At 29.5% G+C, this 18,056-nt stretch overlaps 1 protein-coding gene across 1 annotated transcript; it reads left to right on the plus strand.

Annotated features, from left to right (window-relative positions):
• The first annotated feature begins 12,819 nt into the window (after positions 1–12,819).
• Positions 12,820–15,143, plus strand: LOC112499962 (NAC domain-containing protein 37-like). The gene is made up of 4 exons (XM_025103225.1): positions 12,820–12,988; positions 13,437–13,708; positions 14,478–15,027; positions 15,061–15,143. The coding sequence occupies exons 1-4, from the start codon at positions 12,820–12,822 to the stop codon at positions 15,141–15,143; spliced, it is 1,074 nt and encodes a 357-aa protein (XP_024958993.1).
• The last annotated feature ends 2,913 nt before the right edge of the window (positions 15,144–18,056 follow it).

Genomic DNA, 18,056 nt, shown 5'->3' on the forward strand with positions numbered 1-18,056 from the left:
GTGTAAAGCTTAGTAATTAAGGAAGAACGAAAGAAGAAAGAAGGTTTTCGACCATTGTTTTCGGTTTAATTCAGAAACTTTATTTCATTGGTCTTTTCTCGTGTTCTTGAACTGTAAAATAAAACAATGAACGTATGCAATCCTCAACCAACTCGTAAAACTTGAACATGTCACTTTCTTGTTTTCTTTTTCTTTCTACTTCAATTTAGTTTATTTAATTACTTATAATTACATTTATAATTTTTTTTAAAAATCAAATAAATACATTGAATTGTTAAGGACTACGAGTCTATCATTTCCTTACTTATGTGCACAATTATCAGAGTTTTGTAACAGTTGTTCAAAATAACAAATAAAAAGATATTTAATTTAACCATACAGATAACTTAATATATGTTAATGGAGAAAAAAATAACTAGACAACTCTTTAGCCATATTGAACCTTAAAAAACTTTATATTTTTGATTGAGCATGTAAAAAACAGACAATGACTTTTAGGGTAAATATCTAATGTAAATTAAATATACCATAACATTATTTAATTATGTTATCTGATATTTCAAAACATCTTTAATAATTAAGCTATTTTAAAATAAAATAAATTATAAATTAAAAAGATTAAAATCTTTAAATTAAAAAAAAAGGGAAATGAAATATGACAATACATTTTTTGGAGTAGCATGTTAAAAATAATAAATCAATTAAAAAACATATATTATATCATTAAATAAATAAGTAAATCGAATGATCATGCGATATATCCGAAACTTTATTGCCGACAGTTGACTGATTGGTGTAGATGACGTCAGCAGGAATTAATGTGGGGACCAAACATTCAGTCATGCGTATGCTTCTGGTATGGTCCCTCCAACCTTTTCCATTAGATGGTTAAATGCATTTTTTTTGTATTTTAATAAATTTATTTTTAAATATTAATTTCTTTTTTATATGCATTAAATCAATATTTATTTTGTACGTTATTAATACATGACTTAAACTAATTCTGATTAAAGAAAGATACATATAATATTACCCTTTCCGTTTTGATGTTTTTTGCTCTTCATTAAACAAAACTACAATCTCCTCCTTTTACTCATTTTAATTGACGACCAAAATTAATCGTGTCAATAAAATATTACTAGATCACACATTGTAAATATCATCTCTCATCTCTCCTCTTTTCTCTCTCCGATGAATTTTTTCCTCTTTCCGGTGAATCTTTTCCTCTTTCCGACAAACCTGTTAAAATATATCAAATGCTTCCAATCTTGACTCTCTTAACTAAGTTTCTTAACGACTGTCCTTATTCTGTCAGGTTATTAGCTGGCAAGGGTATAAAGTGTAGATTCTACAAAGTTGTGTTGTTCAGAATAATTGGAGGACTACGCCTCACTTGTTGGAAGAGTTAAAGGGTAGCGGAGCTTGATGTCTATATTTCCAAGGATCATTCTTGCCATTTTCTAAAATATATATATAAACGCGTTTCTTGAAGGATTTGGCTCATAATCTTTAAGACTCAATTTCAGCTCTAACAAATTCTCTCTATATATCTTCATCTTCTTCTTTTCTCTCTTTAATCTAGGTTAAGATACAGTTAATATTGTTCTTAGTTTAGCTTTAGATTCATATTCTTGAAGGAGATCTTATAGTTTGTATGTATTCTTATTGATTTGTATAATAAAATTGTTTTTCTTCAAATATGCTCGGTTTTAACATAACCTTATGTGAACACAAGATACACACTCTGATATCTACAAACGATATTCACTCTGATACTCAGATATACATACAAGATGTACAATGTGATATCTTTTGTAAAGCAATGAAAATAACGAAAATGCACACTATGCTACATTTCATAAAACAAAGAAAATACATGTGAAATATTGTGAACGTTATCAATATGATACATTTTGACTCATAAAACATCTTCAAAATACGATATATATTAGGTAATTGATATACTTAGTAACAAATAAAGAAAAGTAGGTCCCGAATTTATAGAATTAGGTTTTAAAAGACAAAATCATATGCAAGTTGAATAAGAAACAACTCATGATATAAGAATGTCACTTTTTTTTTAAAATTTATTTCTTCAAAATAGAAATTTAATTACTATAAATAGTAAAATAAAAAGTCATGGATGAATTTGAAGTCAAAAGTGGTATAAAAAGGGTAATTTAGGGAGATGATGCCATTTGAATTCTAGACAAAGAGACAACTATTTCACACTCCACATAATTCTGTATTTCTTTTATTTTTATTACATTCCTAAAATTATTATTCACACTATAAATAACATATGATTTTAGATATAAAATATTTATTACATTTATAGTTAATTAAAGAGAATTTTTTAAAAACCAAATTTGCCATTTTAAATTTGAATTTTAATATTAACGAATAAATTATTAAATTTTATCATTTTAAATGATTAAGTCATTGAACATTCTTTTTTGAATAAATAAATCATCAAAATTTTAAAATGGTTAATTACACATTTTTAACTCAAAAAACTATTTATAACTGCATATAAAAGTTTGAAAGTAGAAAAAAAAAATCAATCGGTTTTACTGTTCTGAAACCTACATCATTCAAACCTCTTGCACTTAACGTCATTGCACCCCCTCGCTACCCTATCATCATCACCAACACACTTTTATACCCATATTTGTGTAATTAACAAATAAACATCGTTTTATCAATCAAACCTCTTTTTGTCGCATCAAGATGATGAGACAACACCCTTTTATCACGTCAAATATAAACTTGTCGCATTTAAATAAATAAGTAATAAAGTTGTCGTATACCACATAAAACACACCAATTTATCGCATCACATTGATGCGATAATAAATTATGTTGTATTACATATATATGTGTGTGTGTGTGTGTGATAACTCATACTTGTTGCACCTCAAGGATGCGATAACCACCCTTGGCGCAGCTAGTAACTCCTCGCATCATACACATGTTGTAACATCCCAAAATTTTGAATACTTAAATATAACAAAACTAGTATCCCAAGATCAAACACTTACATTGCAGCGGAAATAAAATTTCTAATCTTACAATTTATATCATCATCTAAAATTACAATCTTGAGGAACATAATTTTGTTCTATATAACAACGCCCTGATCTGCACATGTCCTTCTTTGATGCTAATCCTTATATCTCTCTTTATCCAACTTTTCTTTCCAGTCTAATAGCCGCCTGGGTGAACATTTTTTAAAGAGTTTTGGGTGAACCTTAGGCCCAGTGAATCCACGGTTTTCATGCATGAACAACAATTTTTACGGTAAACAATTTTCACGAAGCTTCATAAATTTAGCATGCCTTGATGAGAATTATACTTTTCACAAAATAAAGGTATTATAGTGCGTGTCTACATCACAAAGCAACGGTGTCATGGGAGATGTCTACCTCACACAACATCACCTGGCGAACTCACACAGCATGTCCGCACTTACGGTTTAGACAAGCTCACAAAGCATGCTCGTCTTTACAAAATCATACCGTAGTACATCCCCACTGACACACAAATACTCAAAACACATATTATAAAAATATCGAACTTTTCACGCATATATAGCATATCAAAATTCTTGAGAAACTTCAAACCACTTTTGGATAATAAGGCATGCAACCATTTTAAAAATAAATCACGTGTACTCACAATACATGGCGTAGCCCAAACCGATCTTTGAAGTGACTAGCGTCTCCCCGATTGGTGCCAACCTAGCTACGATGTAGAGCATCGTCAACTCTCATTACAGCGTCCACCGTCGCCTTTTCTCACAATAGTTCTCCTTCTTGACCCCAAACTACACATAAAGCTACAAAACTCTCATTTTATACTAAGCCCCATCGGTGGTTTCACATAATATGAAACGATAAGCCATAATTAATGGTCGTCGGTTTCATGACCATTGAGTTTCTTGTCATTAAATTACATTCATTTTATTTTCTTTTTTTTGTTATTACACATGCGATAACCCATACTTGTCACACCTCAAAGATGCGATAACCACCCTTGTCATATCCAACATATGCGATAACAGTAACTCCTCGCATCATACACATGCGATAAAAATAACACTTGAATCAAATACCCAATCTCATCACGTCACACTATGCGATAACAATCACCCTTATCGCATCATATATATGTGATAACAGAATCCCATGATCATAAAAATATAATTTTCAGAATTTGATTATGTCACCCTTATCGTAGTATACCCAACTTTTGATTATGCCACTTTACAAAGAATATCCAGCTTCTGATTATGCCACCCTTATTACAAAGAATACTCATCTCCTGATTACGTCACCTTTATTATAAAAAATAATCATCTCCTGATTATGCCAATCTTATTACAATCAGATGATAAAATCATATCAAAACCCAAAATTTATGTTAAATAAATAGCATATAACATCACATACACATGTATGAAACCTTATAATTTCTTTACCCAAAAACATAATAAATGATATTTTCAAAATAAAACCCACCTTGAATTCACAAAGAGATACAAATATGAAGATGGAAATCAACAGTAAATTCAGATTCATAATCATAGAATTTAGTTCTTCTTTCTTTCCCTTCGGTTCTGTTTTCACGAGCTCAAAATACATACAAAAGCTTTTTCCAACTTTTCTTTCTTAACATTCTTATCATCCCAATGAGATATAACAAAATATCTCATAGTAATATACTTAAACAAATAAGACGGTGGTGATTTTAAAATAACTTAAGCATATTAACAAAATAAACCCCTCAAGTTATTACTCTTATTCAAAAACAATCCCAAACTTTTATAACCGATAAACCCAGTTATCACAAAAAATGAGAATAATACAGTTAGGGTAAGCTGCAACCGCCACCAACATTTTTTCCAGGAGATGACAAGCCGTTACATACGAATAGAATGAAATTTGTCAAAGCTTTATCATAATTTTAAATTGACTTAAAAATTATTTTATTAGTATATTTATTTGGTTTTTTTAAAGAAATATATTTATTTGGTTTAAGACGTTGCAAAGGGTATATGACACAAACCTAATCAAAGCTTTTATATATTTAAAGAGGGGCAAGAAATACTTTCTAACTTTAATTTTTTTACCCAATCACAATTATTTCATTTTAGGGGTTGTTTGACAGTTGTTGAATAATTTGGTACAGAATAATTAAGTAGTCAGAATGATTAAGAGGCTCTCATGATATATTGCAAAATGAAATATAATTATTTGATAATTATTTACAACGAGATTAGGGCATTTGAATGGTTAAGGGAGGCTCATGATACAAAATCATTCAGAGGGTTTTAGAACCATTAAGAGACAGACTTTTTGTTTGCCAAACAAGATTCACCTCTTAACGATTCAGATGTTGTTTCTTAATAGAACTATTAAGAGGTAAACAAACAACCCATTAGTTTCTTTTGTTATTAAGTATATTTATATGTATGTATATTTTTTCTGAGATGATATTTGTATGTAGGGTGTTGATCGGTTGAAATCTGATGGATTTAGGTGGATCCGATCTGATCCAATCATCAATTGAATGTTAGATTTTGTCATCCAATCCGATCTGATCCAATTAACATTGGACATCCGATCCGATCAAAATCCAATAGATGATTGGATCCGATCAGTTCCATTTATTGAATGTTACTATTGATTATCCCATAGGATTGGATTGGATTTATCAAGTCTTTTAATCCAATGCTCAACCAATTAATCTACCAACTCAACCAATTATTTATATATTTTTTTAAGTTATTAAAAAACAATATATATAAATATCAACTAAAAAACAATATCCTAAAATGTTAATAATTATATATAGTTATTAATTGGACATTAGTTAGATGATCATTGGATTATATCGGTTTGTTTTTATTGGATGTTGGACTGTCATACAAGAACCGATCGATCCAATTTGAATGTTGAAATTTTGGATTCGACCCATTCCAATTACAATTGGATATTTGATTATGGTCGGTCAGTTTTAATTGAATTGGTTGGTTTAAATTGAATCATGTGAACTTCTACACATCTCTATCTGTAAATACTAAATACATGTAACAAACTTGGCTTGTTAAGAAATATATGCCACATAATATTGTAAATAAATTAAAAACAAAAATGAAAATTATTGATAAGGATTAGATTTTTGAGTTTCATTCTTAACTGGTGGTGCTATCAATTACTTACATTATCATTTTAAATTTATTTAAAGTTTAGTTCGTAGCAAAACACAAAACAACTTTTTTTAAGGGTGTCCGGGCCAAAGCCCGACTAATCCCCGACAAATTTGGAGGCTAAACATGGCCCCACTTAAATGTCGCCAACACTCCCCTCCCAGGGCTCGAACTCGGGTTCATGACTATGTCATGCCCAAACCTTTACCACTAGGCTGGAAGGTCTTTAACAACACAAAACAACTTTATGTCTTAATTATACCACATTAGCTATTAAGCCTGGTATTTAGAGGTCAAAGAGTAATATCACAAACGAAATTTGATTTATGAATAGTCGTGTGAGGAAAAACACGCGTAAATAAGGAAAACATCCAAGTTTTATTTGAACAAAAAATTGATTACCAGTAATCTTAACCGGTTTCATATGGAATCCACCTCTAACGACACCAATATGGTGGGGAATTTCTTGGTTCAGATCTTATTAAGTGTGAGATTTAAACTCGTGATCTTTAAATACATAATTCAATTAATACCAGTAAAATTAGAAAATGCGAGAATATATGGAACTCCCATATATATATATATATATATATATATATATATATATATATATATATATATATATATATATATATATATATATAGGGTTTATTTCAAATACAACCTATTGCATTTGTACAACCAATGCAACCCAATAAATTGAAATATTTATGGAAATGATTAGAGTTCATTTATTATGATTTAAATATTTATGGAAGATGAATACGGTTCATTARTTATGATTAATACTTTATATTAGGAAATAATCAAAACCTCTATAAAATCACATATTAATCAAATGAAATGGACGGTTGAGATTAGGTTGTATTGGTTGCACAAATGACAAGGGTTGTATAATAACCAACCTCTCTATATATATAACTCTGTAAAAGATCTACTGAATAAAAAAAAAGAGTTCCAACATATATAGACTAACTCATGTATAATATGTCCCCTCTAACGAATGCTAGACGAACACAGATTGTCTCAAAGTGTCGAGAAGACCCAGGTAGGCGAGGAGCTAGATGAGTATATATTGTGTAAAGTGTTTTGAGTTTTTATAATAGTAGACCTTGACGACCGAATACCATATCAAAATATGTAAAACCATAAGGGTTGTTTGGTTTGTGGAAATTGAATAGAATTGGAGGGATTTGGATTTGAAATCTATTACAATCTTGTGTTTGGTTTGTAGGATTGTTAGGATTTAAAATCCAATGATTCATTTAAAATCCAGTGGATTCATTTAAAATCCAGTGACTAATGGATTTAAGAATCCTTTGGAAATGCATGGTATTTAAAATCCAATCCCTTCGGATTCTTTACCTTAAATAGAAATTTGTATCGCTGCATCCTTCCTGCCTCTCGCTTTGAACAGAAACGACACTCCCGTCGGTGCTCTCTAGTTCCCTTCTCACCGGTGCTCGTTGCCCTTATCGTCATCCCCGCTCTCCTCGCCGCGACCCTTCTTCTTTCTCTCCGATAAATCTCTTTCTCTCCATCACTCATAGTTGATCGATTCTCAATATTGATCGATCCTCAGATAATGCTTCAGGAGCATTTAGGTTTTTTGGCGATCCTTTTTAATGGATGAGATTTTGATGCTGGTTTTTTTTGGTGATTATGAGTTTCTTGATACTGTTTTTAATGGATGAAGTTTTGATGTTGTTTGATAAGTAACAAGAAGTATTTGTGCATGCATAATTTAAAATTGAATTTTTTTTCCATCTATTAGTTGCAAGATTTGAATGAATGTGGCCTTATGGTGATTAGGTTGATAAAAAGGCATATAGAATCATGTTCAGTATGATTTGATACACCCGGTTTCTAATTAAAGTTTATATATTCATTTTGGTTGTTGAAACAACACTAGCTCTACTTTGGCATCTTGATTTCTAGTACCAGTATTATTTCAAGGCATCTCTTGTAAGTTAATTTGATTTTATTACTAGTATTATTTCAAGGCACCTTGTTGAAGATTCTTGTGTTCTAAACTTTATACCATTTCTGCTTGATGTATTTCATAAATGATATAAGCATTATGCATACCCACAACTGGGTTCTTCAAGGTTCTATTGAACACCAATGGATTTCTTTGTTGGAAAAGGTTCTTGATCTTAATTCCAAGTTAATTTCTATAAAAACCCTTTTGAAATCACATCATTTTCTATGCAAATATGTGGATTTCTTTCTTGGAGAAGGTTCTTGTATCTTAACTCTAACTTTATTTCTATAAAAACCCTCTTGAAATCATCACATTTCCTATGCAAATTTGTGGAATTCTTTCTTGGAAAAGATTCTTGATCTTGTGCAAAGTTGTAGTAAACTTGCTTCAATTTGAGTTACGATGAGTTTATAACTTGGTGTCAAATCATTTGTTTGATTGCGGGATTGAAACCATTCAAGTAAAATTCAGTGATCAACTTGTTTAGGTAGCAATACCAACTATGTATATGTATATTTATGTTATTCTATTATGAAATAGTTCCATAAAGGGGCGGAAAAATGGAAGAACAAACTGTATCCTTTTTATGAGAATCTTTGTACCGTATTTGGAAAAGATCCGACTCAAGGAAATAAAGCAAGAGATTTTGTTGAGGCTGAAGAGAAGGTGCATATAGATGATCAAACACAACACATGTAACATGTATGACGAGTCTGATGACGTGATGACAAGTAGCAATATTCAAGGTGACAATACAAATATGCAATCTGAAGAAACTTCAATGTGCATGGTAAGAAGAGAAAGTAGATCCCATGGCTGACGGATTCAATAATGCGATTACTAAACTTGGAGAAAGTGTGGAGAAAATGATGAACAAACTTAACAACAATATCGAACGACAAGAACTTGATAAGAAACATTTGACGATCACTTTTGATATCTAAAAAATACAGTCATTGGCCCAATCGGAGAAGTTTAAGGTAATTTCGATGATAAGAGACGATCCTGAAAAGGTGAACATGTTTTGGGACTTGCAAGAAGCAGATATGGAAGCGTCCGTGAATTGGATTTTTTTAAGAATTAAAAAATTTGGTGGCCAAATATATGGTTTTGGAAGAACAATTTGGTGGTTAAATATGTTTTTGAATTAACAGGTTTGTTGGTTAAATATGCATTTTGGATTAATAGGTTTGATGGTTAAATATATATTTTGGAACAAAAAATTAGATGATTAAATATGTAGTTTTGAAACAAAGAATTAGATGTTTAAATATATATTTTCGAACTATGAATTAGATGATTAAATATGTAGTTTCGAGACAATTAATTAGATGATTAAATATATAGTTTTGGAAAAATGAAAGAGATTTGGTGATTAAATATACAGTTCTAGAGAAATTGATAATTTATCAATTAAAAAAATCTTTAAAAAACAAACAAATAATTAAAAAAAAATTAAATCTCAATCCAAATCCTACAAACTAAACATGATTTATAAATGAATGAATTTCAAATCCATTCCAAATCATACAAACCAAATACAATAAATGATTCCAAATCTAATTTAATCTAAATCCTTCTAAATTCAAATTTGTACATAAAATTCAAATATCTCAAAAATAATCCTACAAATGAAACGCAATCTTAAATTACTTTCTAGAAAAACATAGAAAAAAATGGTCTAAATATAACCAATTTAAAATTGTAATAAAAAATCATTAATTTGATTTAAAAATAACTAATTGTTGCATAGAGCAACCTTTTTGGTGGAGAAACCTCCATTCTTGATGCATCATTTTCATATTCGCCCACAAGACACCATCATTACATCACCCACAAAACCCGATGCCCCAAGGTCCAACACCCCACCCCCCACCCCCAACGGCCCCACCTATCTTGTTATTTACTTATTATTATTAAATATAAAACTTATCAATAAAAAATAGAAAAAAATATTATTTTTATATCTTTCATATTTTTTCTTTATATCTATACTATATTATAAAGCATTTGACAAAAACTCTTAAAAATCATTTTTTATGCATAAAGTACTGTTTATTAATGCATATTACTTAAAACTCAAGATTGCAAGTAAATTGTGCGGAAGTAAAACTTATTAAAGTTACATATTTGAATTCGTGTAACTAACTGCAGATAAACATAATCAAATACAGGATAAACATCTCATTTTAATTATAAAAAATCTAAAATATAATTAGGATAATCATTGACTTCTAACAAAACTTAATTATTATCTTTATAAAATTTATATTATTAAACCAAAAATAAATTATTTTATTATTAAATTTAAATTATATTATAATATAAAAATTAAAGAAATTACATAAAAATGAGAATTTTTAAATAGTTGATTTGATATTAACATTAATATATATTTTTTAAAATTTATCTTTTATTCAAAAATAAAATTATTGTTGCTTTCTTAAAAACACATAAAATCGTATTATAACATCGACGGTGACAAATAATAAAATCGAAATGTGTTTCGCTGCATTGCACGAGTACTCTTCTAATTATCAGTTATACATAAATTATAATCGGCATTGATTTGAACGCAATACATTTTTTTTATTTTGTATTTTTTTTGAGTTTTAGGATTTAACAACAAATAAATAAATTATTTAGTCTATAAATTCGATTAAATATTGTTATTTTATAACCATGCATTAAAATATACGAAATCATGAAAACATTTAAAGAGGTTAATCAAGAAACACGGTTAAAAAAGTGAAACCAAGTAAAATTTTCGTCGGTGATTACCAACGGATCATTCAAAAATTAACAATAATTCGATAGAATCCGACGTTTTTTGATAAAATACTAATAGATCGTCCAGAGAATTCTTGGGTAATTTGTCATTGATTTGAATTACCCACCAACTTTTATGACGGTTTTGTGACAAATCATCCTTTAGCGGAATTTCCAGGAAAAAATCCGTAGATAAAAATCTTTCATTTAGTAGTGGTATATAGAGGATGCAAGTCTAGCCGATGTGGGATCTAACATGCCCCCTATAAGGAAGCCTAGACAAACATGTATTATCCTATAGTGTCGAGAGTGGGTTGGACGGGGGGAGGGGGTTAAATGAGTACAGACTGTTCCAGAGAGCTGACTTTTTAAATTAAGTGTTAGAACTTACTCTGATACTATATAAGAATATATATGAAACTCTTACTCTTCTAAAAAGCATTTGAAGAATGTATATGAAGAAGAAATAGTTCAAGTCTAATCAGTATAAAAATCGAACAAAATATCTGTAAAACGCCCTTTAATTCGCAAATATAATTTCTTAATTACTCATGACCTCTAAACATTTTAAGAAACTATCATCCATTTAAATAAACCGGCAAGACACGTAAATTTGACAACACGTACCGTTTCATCATTTGAATTCTATCTATTCTTCTTTTAACCCCAACCTATACGACAATGATTGTGCGGAATTTTTATGCTTAAATGTAACATTTTTAACATTTGAAAACATATTTTTGCATGCATGAAAATAGCAAAAGTATATCAGATTATCATTTAACTTACTAGATGGATAAATAAAACGTAAATAAAAAGTTATATATTTGCAACATACCAAGCATCTCGTGATTTACTATTTGGCCATATTATTGTATCTCAAACCTATCTATTAGTTAACTGAACGGATCATGAGATGCCTGTTATCTTTCTATACTTGGTTGTGCAAAACCTATATCTTGTTGAGAAAAATAAAAGAACACACATTGTTTTCAGTGATGACGTTCGAACATTAAGTATCTGTAAAACATTATATTCATGTCTCATAATTCACTTAGTATTTAAAAGATTTCATTATTTTTTTGTTGATTAAAATATGTTTTTATGTTTCATAATTTATTAGGATATACCTAGTTTCATTGCTCCTTACTTGGATCTATTTTTAATGTGGATGTTATTTTATTTATAATATTTAGTCATAAAATGATAGATAATTTTTATTAAACATATAATTTATCAGATTATTCTAATTTTTTTTGTTAAAATCTTTGTAATGATAAAATGATATATAGAGATTTTAAAACAATGATTTTGTTTCATTAATGTTAGGATATCCACGATCTTATTATCACATTTACAAAATCATAGAAATTAAAAAATTGACAATTTTGCTCTTTTTTACTTAAAAATTAAACTTTTCTTTTTATTTTCATTAATGTGGGATCGGGTCATCTTTTATCTCGACTAATCTTATAAAACCCTAAAATTAACAATTAAACAAACCTTCCAATATGGTGAGTCAACTCAAAGTCTTACTTGTTTTTATTAATATGTGTTTCTACCAATTTGTTAGGTAATACCTAAATATTGAATTCAAACTCAAAATATTTTTAAGTTATAATAATATTTTAACCACTTTTAACAAGCAGAGGTATATAGACCCCATGTGCTTATTCTTGCTAACCCCAACAGTAGTGCAGTGTGTGCAGTAGTATATATATTGCTATATAAGCATATCTAAATGCTTATGACTATTAGAGAATCATATGATACAGAATAAAAGCGAATTGAAGGTGGTGAAGCAGAAGCAAATCAAGCAGTTGTACATTACAGTACAAGTTATTGGTTCATGATCATGGACACAATAGATCAATCATCATGTGTCCCTCCTGGATTCCGTTTTCATCCAACTGATGAAGAACTTGTTGCTTATTATCTCAGGAAGAAAGTTGCATCTCAGAAGATCGATCTTGACGTCATTAGAGATATCGATCTTTACAGAATTGAACCATGGGATCTAATAGGTAACTTTAGATACTGCCCGTTTCGAATTCGGGTTCTTTTTCTTTAACATTTTCTTGATCCAGACCTAGACATCCCAAGATCCAATAGTACTATATACTTGGGTATTGTCTGTGAATTCATGAATGGAAAGCGTATCCCACAAGAGGGTGGCAGAAATTTCATCTTTGAGAATATTGGTTTTCTGGATCTGATCCTATTTAGGGTTTGCTTTCTTTTTTCCATTTGGAAACTTCCAATGTTTTCCAATCTCTAATTAACTAACCCTATATGTATGTATCAACTAAGCTAATGGCAAGCTGGTTTCATTGATTCATAGAGTAGTTCATGACTGTTCTTTTTTGATCATAGATTTAGATATATATGGCAGGCCGGTTTCATTGATTCATATATGGTGATGATTTCATTAGTCTTATGTTGATGAGTGTTCTGTAATTATATAATTTTCAGAAAGATGTCGGATCGGATATGAGGAGCAAAATGAGTGGTATTTCTTCAGTCACAAGGATAAGAAGTATCCCACAGGGACAAGAACGAATAGGGCAACCATGGCAGGGTTTTGGAAGGCCACCGGAAGAGATAAGGCGGTATACGAAAAACAAAGGCTCGTAGGAATGAGGAAAACCCTAGTTTTCTACAAAGGAAGGGCACCAAATGGGAAGAAAACAGATTGGATCATGCACGAGTATAGACTCGAATCCGAAGAAAATGGTCCTCCCCAGGCAAGCAATTCGAATCACCGTAAATCTAAAACAGAATCATTCTTAATTCATTTTTTTGGGTGTTTAGTTTTGTTATATATTCATATATGAATGTTAATTACATTCTAAATGAAGATGATGAATTGGATACATTAACTTGATCATATTTCCTACATATTTATTTTAACTTCTCTTTTGATTTACTTTCTTTTTTTGGGGGTTTCCATCATTTTCTTTCATGCATGCTCTTCCACATTGAGTGTTTCTTTACCCATTTCATATATATGTATATGTATATATATGTATATATATATATATATATATATGTATATGAAGATGATTAATTACTTACATATTTAGTTAATTTTCCTTTATAAATAGTGTTTTTTGGGTTTCAATCATCTTTTTTCATGCATGCTCTAACTCCACTATCTTACAGTCTTCGAGTGTGTGTTTATAATTGTCCATTTCTTTTTGGTGTAGATCTTTGAGTGTGTTTCTGTGGTCAAGAAAGCAGTTGACTTTGATGAACATCTCTCAGTCAAAAAAAGAAGTGCATTGAAAAATGAACTCAATTCGCCATTTCCATCTCCTCCAAATTAACAAGTCGTGTCATCACTTGAAATTACCCTAAACAGATTATAAGATCTTGATTTAAGTTCTTGAATTTGATGATACACAATAATGCCAAATCTAAATTCATACATATATTTCGTTTCTAACTTCTGTATTTGATCAAAAATTCAATCCGAATTTATTAATTAATTATACGGTTACAATCGATGTACAGGAAGAAGGATGGGTCGTTTGCCGTGCATTCAAGAAACGCGCAACCGGACATTCAAGAAACAGCGAAAGATGTGAATCGAACTATTTCTACGAGGAATCAAGGCGCATAACATCAGCAACCATCGATGATTACATCACAACTCCGCTTTCGAGTAGTTTTCTTTCGACGCAAAGCTTCATGATGTGCAAGCAAGAGCTGGAAGCAGCTGAGAATTTGAACTTCGTGCAATATGATCATGATCAATCTAAACAACTGCCACATCTGGAAAGCCCATCTCTCCAGTCAATAAAGAGGCCGATTATAAGCTCAATATCCGAACAAGATCAAGAATACATTAACCAAATCGGAGGGAGAAACGCGAGATATAACAACAACGAAATGAACAAAGTGAGGGATTGGAGGGATCTTGATAAGTTTGTAGCTTCTCAACTAAGCCAAGATCCAGAGATTAAATGCATGGGAGAAGGGGTCTCAATGAGCTTCGCAGAGAACCATGATTCGGATTTGAGTTATATGTTTTTGCAATGTGGTAGCGAAGAAGACGATGATGGTGGTGGCGGCGGGGGTGGAGGCAGCGGAGGAGGAGGGGGGAAGTTGACCGGATTCTTGACTTCAACACGATCGGATCACTTTGATATTGAAAGTTACATATATGATAATTTATGAACTTGAAGAAGCATACATAGTTGCATCATACATCATGATCGATCGAGAATCATGATATTATATATATCTATATATATAACCATGTTTAATACATATTACTTGGATAAATGTTTACGATTTCGCATAATCTTGAGACATAATAATGTGTTCGTATATATTTATATAACACTGTACTCGTGAAATGCATCGAGACATATCTCGATTTCAATGTTTCGTTTTATTCTTATATATATCGATATAATACGGTTTTATTTGGTTTTTAGAAAGCGATAATGTTTTATTTTTAAATAAAATATCATAAAGAATTAAAAAAAAAAAAAAACTATATCGTATATATCAAACTAACCATTTAAAAGTTTTTGTTTTGTGTAATTTCTTTCATTCAATTTTTTTATTATAATTTAATTTTACATAACGAAGTAATATAATTTAGGTTTAATAATATAACTTTTTTATAAAAAATAATAATTAAGTATTCTATTAGGAGAGAATGATTATCCTAATTATATTTTATATTTTTTATATTTAAAAAATGAGATGTTTATCTTATATTTGATTGTATTTATCTGCAGTTAGTTACACAAATTCAAACATGGGGCTTCAATAGGTTATTTACGCACAATTTACTTGTAATTTTGAATTATAAGTAATATGCATCAATAAACAGTACTACGTGCATGAAACATAGTTTTTAAGAGTTTTTTTCAAATGTTTTGTAATATAGTATAGATTAGAGTTTTTTTAGGGTAGTAAATGAGAAAATATATGTCTAAAAAATATGATTTTGTTTAATTTAATAGATTCAAGAAAATTGAGTAAAATCAATGGTTTTTTTTGGGATTTTTGAATTTTAAAAATGTCAATATCGAAATTGTCAATTAAAACAAAGATCCGTCCATGAGGCTTTATTATTAAAAGATGTTATTTATTAGGTTCTTAATTGTTTTTATTAAATAAGTGGTTATTATTCGATAAAAGATATTATGTACACTAGCTCTTATTTAATTATTCATAATATTTAGTCAAAACCAGTGTTGTTATCTTTTACTCGGTCAGCATATTAGATAGAACCTGTTATTTCATTTAACACTTATTCAGAAGAATTGGTAAATCAACCCTTAAAATCATATATTATACAGTCGACATTATAGCTTTTTTCCCAACAACAATGTCGTGAACTATCGAAACTCACGGTTGATGGAAGAAGTAATTTATCGATTTTGTTCTTTACTTTGACGAACTAAAACTATAATTGATAATAAAACCATCAGTAGAAAACCTGCCACCAAGTTGACTTGATCGTCACATGCCTTTTTCGTGGAGACATGATACTAGCCAAATACTAATAATTTGCAAGCTCCATATGATGTCATAAAAAAGAGACGTGTTCGGTGTTCATCATATTCAATTGTTGTATCAAGCTTTCAAACACTTGTACATAAAACACTACAATAAAATTGGGTTTATAGTACACTTAAGATGTTAAAACGTCCTATATAGCAAACTTTAGATAACTTAAGTTTATAAAACAAAATTGTAAAATGTTCTATTTAAAAGTGTTACAATAGATTTATATGATGCTTTTAGGTCTACGCTTTAACAAAGTTTTTAAGACGTTTTTTTTTAAATATATAGTGTAGTATTAACCAATTTATATGACATTATTTGAAAAAGTGTCCTATAAACATAAGTGTCTTGTATAAAGATGGATTTATATGACAATTCTTAACAGTTTCTTATAAAAATAGATAATACGACACTTTATTTTAAAAACGTTCTAAAAAACTTGTGAAAACACCTAAAAGTGTCCTACATTAATCTTATTGTTACACTTTTCGATAAGACGCTTACTAATTTGTTCTTATAAACTTAAATACTATAAAGTATATTGTTAGGACGTTCAAACACTTTAGGCATCATATAAACTTGATGTAATTTATTGTAGTGAAAATGAGTAGCGATTTTTTCAATTGAAATTAATTAATAATATGTTTTCTTGGCACTACAGTTCCTTTTTGTTATCATTCCAACAAGATGCTTTAACAACGTTATGTCTATCGTTAGAACGTTTGGCGACAATGATGTGTTATGTCATTATCGAGGGCATGGAGATATCTTTATTATGTCAAAAAAATTCAACGAAATGTAAAGATGCTTTAATTCTAACATAAGGTGACGATTAACTTGTTTTTATCAATTAATTAATGGGACATACATCACATGTGAATAAAACAATTTAAAATATGAATTTAGACACCGATTGGTCGTTTAGGTAATCAAGTATACAAATAGGTCAATGAACATAAAAACGTTGTGTTTAAAATTATTGGTGTTATCGTCTTATTATTATTATTATTATTATTATTATTATTATTATTATTATTATTATTATTAATTTCACATCATAAATAATATATAAATAAATAAAGATTATTAGAGAAAAATGAAAGAAGATGAGCCAATAGGAAACTGAGAAAACGTAGATTGATTGAATATGGTGTTGGTGGGGTTAAGATGACGGGGGCCCACTACTTGTCTCGCATGCCCTGTACAAACCGTGGTTCTTCTCCTGCATGCTTGGTCTCTCTCAACACACAAATATATATATATATATATATATATATATATATATATATATATATATACTAGAAGGCAGAAGCGTACTCGCACAATGCAGCGAGATACATCACGATTTTAATATTTCATTTTATTCCTTATCTCAGTCGATGTTATAATATGGCTTTATGTGATTTTGAAAAAACGATGATGTTTTTATTTTTGAATAAAATATATGTTTGAATATATATCATAAAAATTTGACAAAAATATATCGATATTAGTATCAAATTAACTATTTGAAATTCCTTATTTTTTTGTGTAATTTTTAATTCAATTTTTTTATAATTTAATTTA

The sequence above is a fragment of the Cynara cardunculus genome (genome assembly GCF_001531365.2).
Source record: "Cynara cardunculus var. scolymus isolate 2C chromosome LG 1, CcrdV1, whole genome shotgun sequence".
Lineage (NCBI taxonomy): Eukaryota > Viridiplantae > Streptophyta > Magnoliopsida > Asterales > Asteraceae > Cynara > Cynara cardunculus.